The following is a 10,939-nucleotide window of genomic DNA, read 5'->3' as shown; positions in this document are numbered from 1 at the left end:
GTCTAACCTGGTCTGTGAATGGAGAACCTGGTATGCATCTGCTGATAACCTGGGCTGGTGTCTGGTGGGCTGACCTGGGAGGGGGCATGTTGGTCTGGAGGGGTGGGAGGTCGGCAGGTAAAACTTGTTAGTTAGGATCTCTCTCAGCCCATGCATAAGGCTGATCTTTCAAGAGTCTGTAAAATACAAAAATAACATTTGTACAAAGTTCTGTGTCTGGTGACATGAGTGATAAAACCAGAAATGGTTCTGTGTTTTTTTCACAATTCATTTTTCCATCTGGGATTTTGGAACTACTTTGATTAAGGTCTGTGTCTGGTGTAGGTTTACACTGGTGTGACTTGTTGATAACCTGGTCTGTGTCTGGTGACATGGTGATAACCTGGTCTGTGTCTGGTGATAACCTGGTCTGTGTCTGGTGACATGTTGATAACCTGGTCTGTGTCTGGTGATAACCTGGTCTGTGTCTGGTGACATGTTGATAACCTGGTCTGTGTCTGGTGACATGTTGATAACCTGGTCTGTGTCTGGTGACATGTTGATAACCTGGTCTGTGTCTGGTGATAACCTGGTCTGTGTCTGGTGACATGTTGATAACCTGGTCTGTGTCTGGTGACATGTTGATAACCTGGTCTGTGTCTGGTGACATGGTGATAACCTGGTCTGTGTCTGGTGATAACCTGGTCTGTGTCTGGTGACATGGTGATAACCTGGTCTGTGTCTGGTGATAACCTGGTCTGTGTCTGGTGACATGTTGATAACCTGGTCTGTGTCTGGTGATAACCTGGTCTGTGTCTGGTGATAACCTGGTCTGTGTCTGGTGATAACCTGGTCTGTGTCTGGTGATAACCTGGTCTGTGTCTGGTGTAGGCTTACACTGGTGTGACTTGTTGATAACCTGGTCTGTGTCTGGTGATAACCTGGTCTGTGTCTGGTGAGGCTTACACTGGTGTGACTGGTTGATAACCTGGTCTGTGTCTGGTGTAGGCTTACACTGGTGTGACTGGTTGATAACCTGGTCTGTGTCTGGTGACATGTTGATAACCTGGTCTGTGTCTGGTGACATGTTGATAACCTGGTCTGTGACATGTTGATAACCTGGTCTGTGTCTGGTGATAACCTGGTCTGTGTCTGGTGACATGTTGATAACCTGGTCTGTGTCTGGTGATAACCTGGTCTGTGTCTGGTGATAACCTGGTCTGTGTCTGGTGATAACCTGGTCTGTGTCTGGTGATAACCTGGTCTGTGTCTGGTGATAACCTGGTCTGTGTCTGGTGACATGTTGATAACCTGGTCTGTGTCTGGTGACATGGTGATAACCTGGTCTGTGTCTGGTGATAACCTGGTCTGTGTCTGGTGTAGGCTTACACTGGTGTGATGTGGTGATAACCTGGTCTGTGTCTGGTGTAGGATTACACTGGTGTGATGTGGTGATAACCTGGTCTGTGTCTGGTGTAGGATTACACTGGTGTGATGTGGTGATAACCTGGTCTGTGTCTGGTGTAGGCTTACACTGGTGTGATGTGGTGATAACCTGGTCTGTGTCTGGTGTAGGATTACACTGGTGTGATGTGGTGATAACCTGGTCTGTGTCTGGTGTAGGCTTACACTGGTGTGATGTGGTGATAACCTGGTCTGTGTCTGGTGATAACCTGGTCTGTGTCTGGTGTAGGCTTACACTGGTGTGATGTGGTGATAACCTGGTCTGTGTCTGGTGTAGGCTTACACTGGTGTGACTTGTTGATAACCGCGCAAATCTCTCCCGCCGGACAAGGTAACGTTTGTCAACAATTAGAATGTAAATTTTTTGGGAGTAAATTTAGGCGGATATATTGGTAAAACTCACACTGTTCGAGAGCATTACACGGCTGTCAAAACATCACGCCAAGGTACAGTGCATTCAGAAAGTATTCAGACCCCTTGACTTTTTCCCAGATTTTGTTACGTTACAGCCTTATTCTTAAAAATGATTAAATAGTTTTTTCCCTCATCAATATACATACAATACCCCACAATGACAATTATTGTAGCAAAAAAATACAAAATATGAAATGGAAACATCACATTTACGTAAGTATTCAGACCCTTTACTCAGTACTTTGTTGAAGCACCTTGGGCAGAGATTACAGCCTTGAGTCTTCATGGGTATGACGCTACAAGCCTGGCACACCTGTATTTGGGGAGTTTCTCCCATTCTTCTCTGGAGATCCTCTCAAGCTCTGTCAGAGCTCTAGGAAGACTCTTGGTGGTTCCAAACTTCTTCTCTTTAAGAATGATGGAGGCCACTGTGTTCTTGGGGACCTTCAATGCTGCTGAAATGTTTTGGTATGTTTCCCCAGATCTGTGCCACGACACAATCCTGTCTCGGAGCTCTACAGACAATTCCTTTGACCTCATGGCTTGGTATTTGCTCTGACATGCACTGTCAACTGTGGGACCTTATATAGACAGGTATGTGCCTTTCCCAATCAGGTCCCATCAATTGAATTTACCACAGGTGGACTCCAATCAAGTTGTAGAAACATCTCAATTTGTAAGTCGCTCTGGATAAGAGCGTCTGCTAAATGACTTAAATGTAAATGTAAATCTCAAGGATGATCAATGCAAACAGGATGCACCTGAACTCAATGTTGAGTCTCATAGCAAAGGGTTTGAAGACTAATGTTAATAAGGTATTTCTGTTTTTTAATTTTTAATACATTTGCAAAATTTTCTAAAAACCTGTTTTTGCTTTGTCATTATGGGGTATTGTGGGTAGATTGAGTTATGGGGTATTGGGGGTAGATTGAGTTATGGGGTATTGGGGGCAGATTGAGTTATGGGGTATTGGGGGTAGATTGAGTTATGGGGTATTGGGGGCAGATTTAGGACAAACATTTATTTAATCCATTTTAGAATGGGGTAGATTGAGTTAACGGGGTAAAGGGGGCAGATTTAGGACAAACATTTATTTAATCCATTTTAGAATGAGGCTGTCAACGTGACAACGTGGCCAAAAGGAAGAGGTCTGAATACTTTCCCAATGCACAGTCATCCTACACCACACAGTCAACCTACACCACACAGTCAACCTACACCACACAGTCAACCTTCACCACACAGTCAACCTACACCGCACAGTCAACCTACACCGCACAGTCAACCTACACCGCACAGTCAACCTTCACCACACAGTCAACCTTCACCACACAGTCAACCTTCACCACACAGTCAACCTACACCACACAGTCAACCTTCACCACACAGTCAACCTTCACCGCACAGTCAACCTACACCACACAGTCAACCTACACCACACAGTCAACCTACACCACACAGTCAACCTTCACCACACAGTCAACCTACACCACACAGTCAACCTACACCACACAGTCAACCTACACCACACAGTCAACCTACACCACACAGTCAACCTACACCACACAGTCAACCTCACCACACAGTCAACCTACACCACACAGTCAACCTACACCACACAGTCAACCTACACCACACAGTCAACCTACACCACACAGTCAACCTACACCACACAGTCAACCTTCACCACACAGTCAACCTACACCACACAGTCAACCTACACCGCACAGTCAACCTACACCACACAGTCAACCTACACCACACAGTCAACCTACACCACACAGTCAACCTACACTGCACAGTCAACCTACACCACACAGTCAACCTACACCACACAGTCAACCTACACCACACAGTCAACCTACACCACACAGTCAACCTACACCACACAGTCAACCTCACACAGTCAAATACACCGCACAGTTTGAAATGATTGCACAGTCAACCTTCACCGCACAGTCAACCACGCACAGTCAAATATTAATGCACATCAAAACTCACAGTCAACCATTTCTGTTGTTTTTATGGGTACATCATGACTCTACTGGGGGGACTATTGTTTTATATGTAGATGTGTTAATGGGTAATCAACTCTACTGGGGTGGACTAGTTTTATATGTAGATGTGTTTATGGGTAATATGACTCTACTGGGGTGGACTATTGTTTTATATGTGATGTGTTTATGGGTAAATATTACTGGCATGAAAACTATTGTTTTATTTGTAGATGTTTTTATGGGTAATATGACTCTACTGGGGGGGACTATTGTTTTATATGTAGATGTGTTTATGGGTAATATGACTCTACTGGGGGGACTATTGTTTTATATGTAGATGTGTTTATGGGTAATATGACTCTACTGGGGGGACTATTGTTTTATATGTAGGTGTGTTTATGGGTAATATGACTCTACTGGGGTGGACTATTGTTTTATATGTAGATGTGTTAATGGGTAATATGACTCTACTGGGGCACTATTGTTTTATATGTAGATGTGTTTATGGGTAATATGACTCTACTGGGGCAGATTGTTTTATATGTAGATGTGTTTATGGGTAATATGACTCTACTGGGGCAGATTGTTTTATATGTAGATGTGTTTATGGGTAATATGACTCTACTGGGGTGGACTATTGTTTTATATGTAGATGTGTTTATGGGTAATATGACTCTACTGGGGGGGACTATTGTTTTATATGTAGATGTGTTTATGGGTAATATGACTCTACTGGGGTGGACTATTGTTTTATATGTAGATGTGTTTATGTACTCAGGTAAGGCTGTTGTGACCAGGACCACTGTGTTGGAGGTGAAATCCTCGGGAGGAGGAGTGGGGACGGGAGGAAGCTCCATGTTGATGCATTCCACTAGCTCCACCTCCAGCCGTTCTGGGGGCGGGGCAGCCATGCTGTCATCAGGTGGCGCCGCGATGGTGTCCGGCAGGGGACCAGCCATGATGTCATCAGGAAGCCCCGCAATGGTGTCTGGCGGCGGATCAGCCACGGCGCCATCAGGAGGAGGCACGGCGCCATCAGGAGGAGGCACGGCGCCATCAGCAGGAGGCACGGCGCCATCAGCAGGAGGCACGGCCCCATCAGCAGGAGGCACGGCGCCATCAGCAGGAGGCACGGCGCCATCAGGAGGAGGCACGGCCCCATCAGCAGGAGGCACGGCCCCATCAGCAGGAGGCACGGCCCCATCAGGAGGAGGCACGGCTCCATCAGGAGGAGGCACGGCCCCATCAGGAGGAGGCACGGCCCATCAGGAGGAGGCACGGCCCCATCAGGAGGAGGCACGGCCCCATCAGCAGGCGGCACGGCCCCATCAGCAGGCGGCACGGCGCCATCAGCAGGAGGCACGGCCCCATCAGCAGGAGGCACGGCCCCATCAGCAGGAGGCACGGCCCCATCAGCAGGAGGCACGGCCCCATCAGCAGGAAGCACGGCCCCATCAGGAGGAGGCACGGCCCCATCAGGAGGAGGCACGGCCCCATCAGGAGGAGGCACGGCCCCATCAGGAGGAGGCACGGCCCCATCAGGAGGAGGCACGGCCCCATCAGCAGGAGGCACGGCCCCATCAGCAGGAGGCACGGCCCCATCAGCAGGAGGCACGGCCCCATCAGCAGGAGACACGGCCCCATCAGCAGGAGGCACGGCCCCATCAGCAGGAGGCACATTCCCATCAGCAGGAGGCACGGCCCCATCAGCAGGAGGCACTGCCCCATCAGCAGGAGGCACGGCCCCATCAGCAGGAGGCACGACGCCATCAGGAGGAGGCACGGCGCCATCAGGAGGAGGCACGACCCCATCAGCAGGAGGCACGGCGCCATCAGGAGGAGGCACGGCGCCATCAGCAGGAGGCACGGCGCCATCAGCAGGAGGCACGGCGCCATCAGGAGGAGGCACGGCGCCATCAGGAGGAGGCCCGGCGCCATCAGCCGGAGGCCCGGCGCCATCAGCAGGAGGCCCGGCGCCATCAGCCGGAGGCCCGGCGCCATCAGCAGGAGGCCCGGCGCCATCAGCAGGAGGCACGGCGCCATCAGCTGGAGGCACGGCCCCATCAGCAGGAGGCACGGCGCCATCAGCAGGAGGCACGGCGCCATCAGCAGGAGGCGTCACAATGGTGTCCGGTGGGGGACCAGCTCTGATGTCATCAGAAGGCGTCGCGATAGTGTCCGGTGGGGGACCAGCTCTGATGTCATCAGGAGGCGTCGCGATAGTGTCCGGTGGGGGACCAGCTCTGATGTCATCAGGAGGCGTCGCAATGGTGTCCGGTGGGGGACCAGCTCTGATGTCATCAGGAGGCGTCGCGATAGTGTCCGGTGGGGGACCAGCTCTGATGTCATCAGGAGGCGTCACAATGGTGTCCGGTGGGGGACCAGCTTTGATGTCATCAGAAGGTGCTGCGATGGTGTCAGGCGGGGGAACAGCCATGGAGGGAGGTACAGCCACGGTGTCATCGGGAGGTGGCACTGTGTCCGGCGGAGGTTCCATGATGATGTCATCGGGCGGGGGCATGACCACGTCCGGTAGCAACTTTTCTTCCACCAGCGTGTTGACCAGCTCCACCATGGAAGGTGAACATAGAGATATAATAACTAGACCAGCTCCACCATGGAAGGTGAACATAGAGATATAATAACTAGACCAGCTCCACCATGGAAGGTAAACATAGAGATATAATAACTAGACCAGCTCCACCATGGAAGGTGAACATAGAGATATAATAACTAGACCAGCTCCACCATGGAAGGTAAACATAGAGATATAATAAGACCAGCTCCACCAAATAAACTTAAATATAAAATGTAAATGGAAGGTGAACATAGAGATATAATAACTAGACCAGCTCCACCATGGAAGGTAAACATAGAGATATAATAACTAGACCAGCTCCACCATGGAAGGTGAACATAGAGATATAATAACTAGACCAGCTCCACCATGGAAGGTAAACATAGAGATATAATAACTAGACCAGCTCCACCATGGAAGGTAAACATAGAGATATAATAACTAGACCAGCTCCACCATGGAAGGTAAACATAGAGATATAATAACTAGACCAGCTCCACCATGGAAGGTGAACATAGAGATATAATAACTAGACCAGCTCCACCATGGAAGGTAAACATAGAGATATAATAACTAGACCAGCTCCACCATGGAAGGTAAACATAGAGATATAATAACTAGACCAGCTCCACCACGGAAGGTAAACATAGAGATATAATAACTAGACCAGCTCCACCACGGAAGGTAAAAATAGAGATATAATAACTAGACCAGCTCCACCACGGAAGGTGAACATAGAGATATAATAACTAGACCAGCTCCACCACGGAAGGTAAACATAGAGATATAATAACTAGACCAGCTCCACCACGGAAGGTGAACATAGAGATATAATAACTAGACCAGCTCCACCACGGAAGGTAAACATAGAGATATAATAACTAGACCAGCTCCACCACGGAAGGTGAACATAGAGATATAATAACTAGACCAGCTCCACCATGGAAGATGAACATAGAGATATAATAACTAGACCAGCTCCACCATGGAAGGTAAACATAGAGATATAATAACTATACCAGCTCCACCATGGAAGGTGAGGATAGAGATATAATAACTAGACCAGCTCCACCATGGAAGGTAAACATAGAGATATAATAACTATACCAGCTCCACCATGGAAGGTGAGGATAGAGATATAATAACTAGACCAGCTCCACCATGGAAGGTGAGGATAGAGATATAATAACTAGACCAGCTCCACCATGGAAGGTGAGGATAGAGATATTACAACATTGAAAAAAAAGATTTTGATACTCAATGTCTCTCTCTCCATCTCTCTCTCTCTCTTCCAGGTAAAGTCTCTACTGGTGATATTACCATAGTTCCCATATAGTGATTCCCTTCTCTGATTCACGTCACAACACTCCAGGACCACGGAACCCCCACACACACACACACACACACACACACACACACACACACACACACACACACACACACACACACACACACACACACACACACACACACACACACACACACACACACACACACACACACACACACACACACACACACACACACACACGTGTAGCCTCTCTCTACTACTAACACACAGCCTCCCTGACAGACACACACACACACACACACACACACACACACACACACACACACACACACACACACACACACACACACACACACACACACACACACACACACACACACACACACACACACACGTGTAGCCTCTCTCTACTACTAACCCACAGCTCACCTGGCAGAACACACACAGCCTCTCTACTACTAACCCACAGCTCACCTGGCAGAACACACACAGCCTCCCTGGCAGAACACACACAGCCTCCCTGGCAGAACACACACAGCCTCCCTGGCAGAACACACACAGCCACAGCCCTGGCAGAACACACACAGCCTCCCTGGCAGAACACACACACAGAACACACACAGCCTCCCTGACAGAACACACACAGCCTCCCTGACAGACACAGCCTCCCTGACAGAACACACACAGAACACACACAGCCTCCCTGACAGAACACACAGCCTGACAGAACACACACAGCCTCCCTGACAGAACACACACAGCCTCCCTGACAGAACACACACAGCCTCCCTGACAGAACACACACAGCCTGACAGAACACACACAGCCTCCCTGACAGAACACACACAGCCTGACAGAACACACACAGCCTCCCTGACAGAACACACACAGCCTCCCTGACAGAACACACACAGCCTCCCTGACAGAACACACACAGCCTCCCTGACAGAACACACACAGCCTCCCTGACAGAACACACACAGCCTCCCTGACAGAACACACACAGCCTCCCTGACAGAACACACACAGCCTCCCTGACAGAACACACACAGCCTCCCTGACAGAACACACACAGCCTCCCTGACAGAACACACACAGCCTCCCTGACAGAACACACACAGCCTCCCTGACAGAACACACACAGCCTCCCTGACAGAACACACACAGCCTCCCTGACAGAACACACACAGAAGAATACACACAGCCTGACAGAACACACACAGCCCCTGACAGAACACACACAGCCTCCCTGACAGAACACACACAGCCTGACAGAACACACACAGCCTCCCTGACAGAACACACACAGCCTCCCTGACAGAACACACACAGCCTCCCTGACAGAACACACACAGCCTCCCTGACAGAACACACACAGCCTCCCTGACAGAACACAGCCTCCCTGACAGCAGCCTCCCTGACAGAACACACACAGCCTCCCTGACAGAACACACACAGCCTCCCTGACAGAACACACACAGCCTCCCTGACAGAACACACACAGCCTCCCTGACAGAACACACACAGCCTCCCTGACAGAACACACACAGCCTCCCTGACAGAACACACACAGCCTGACAGAACACACACAGCCCCTGACAGAACACACACAGCCTCCCTGACAGAACACACACAGCCTCCCTGACAGAACACACACAGCCTCCCTGACAGAACACACACAGCCTCCCTGACAGAACACACACAGCCTCCCTGACAGAACACACACAGCCTGACAGAACACACACAGCCCCTGACAGAACACACACAGCCTCCCTGACAGAACACACACAGCCTCCCTGACAGAACACACACAGCCTCCCTGACAGAACACACACAGCCTCCCTGACAGAACACACACAGCCTCCCTGACAGAACACACACAGCCTCCCTGACAGAACACACACAGCCTCCTGACAGAACACACACAGCCTCCCTGACAGAACACACACAGCCTCCCTGACAGAACACACACAGCCTCCCTGACAGAACACACACAGCCTCCCTGACAGAACACACACAGCCTCCCTGACAGAACACACACAGCCTCCCTGACAGAACACACACAGCCTCCCTGACAGAACACACACAGCCTCCCTGACAGAACACACACAGCCTCCCTGACAGAACACACACAGCCTCCCTGACAGAACACACACAGCCTCCCTGACAGAACACACACAGCCTCCTGACAGAACACACACAGCCTCCCTGACAGAACACACACAGCCTCCCTGACAGAACACACACAGCCTCCCTGAACACACACAGCCTCCCTGAACACACACAGCCTCCCTGACAGAACACACACAGCCTCCCTGACAGAACACACACAGCCTCCCTGACAGAACACACACAGCCTCCCACAGCCTCCCTGACAGAACACACACAGCCTCCCTGACAGAACACACACAGCCTCCCTGACAGAACACACACAGCCTCCCTGACAGAACACACACAGCCTCCCTGACAGAACACACACAGCCTCCCTGACAGAACACACACAGCCTCCCTGACAGAACACACACAGCCTCCCTGACAGAACACACACAGCCTCCCTGACAGAACACACACAGCCTCTCTACTACTAACACACAGCCTCCCTGACAGAACACACACAGCCTCCCTGACAGAACTGACAGAACACACACAGCCTCCCTGACAGAACACACACAGCCTCCCTGACAGAACACACACAGCCTCCCTGACAGAACACACACAGCCTCCCTGACAGAACACACACAGCCTCCCTGACAGAACACACACAGTCCACATTCTGACCTGAACATCATGACGTGTCACTTCTCTCTCTTCTGTTGTATTTAAATGACTTTTGACGTTTCCATTTATAATAAAAACCTGACCTTTTTCTTTGTGTTTTACTGAGTGTTTCATTATTAAAGATGACGCTGTATTGATCGTGTGTTAAATCAAAGCGTTGGACTAGTAACCGGAAGGTTGCAAGTTCAAACCCCTGAGCTGACAAGGTACAAATCTGTCGTTCTGCCCCTGAACAGGCAGTTAACCCACTGTTCCTAGGCCGTCATTGAAAATAAGAATTTGTTCTTATTAACTGACATGCCTAGTTAAATAAAGGTTAAATAAATATATATATATTATTTAAAGGATTATGATCTATGATACATGTTGTCTTTTAGATCAGAATGAATGGGATTCAATGGGCAGGGAACCTGATCCTAGATCAGCACTCTGACAACC

The 10,939-nt window shown here is 49.8% G+C and overlaps 1 protein-coding gene across 1 annotated transcript; it reads left to right on the top strand.

The window, feature by feature from the left end:
* Positions 1-4,418: 4,418 nt before the first annotated feature.
* Positions 4,419-7,834, top strand: LOC124020773 (filaggrin-like). Its single transcript, XM_046336036.1, has 4 exons — positions 4,419-4,464; positions 4,633-4,790; positions 4,858-6,434; positions 7,728-7,834. The coding sequence occupies exons 1-3, from the start codon at positions 4,419-4,421 to the stop codon at positions 6,388-6,390; spliced, it is 1,737 nt and encodes a 578-aa protein (XP_046191992.1). The 3' UTR covers positions 6,391-6,434; positions 7,728-7,834.
* Positions 7,835-10,939: the final 3,105 nt, after the last annotated feature.

The sequence above is a fragment of the Oncorhynchus gorbuscha genome, unplaced genomic scaffold (genome assembly GCF_021184085.1).
Source record: "Oncorhynchus gorbuscha isolate QuinsamMale2020 ecotype Even-year unplaced genomic scaffold, OgorEven_v1.0 Un_scaffold_907, whole genome shotgun sequence".
NCBI classification, from domain to species: Eukaryota; Metazoa; Chordata; class Actinopteri; order Salmoniformes; family Salmonidae; genus Oncorhynchus; species Oncorhynchus gorbuscha.
The sequence above is the reverse complement of the archived record's forward strand: the minus strand, read 5'-3'. Positions and strand labels throughout refer to the sequence as shown.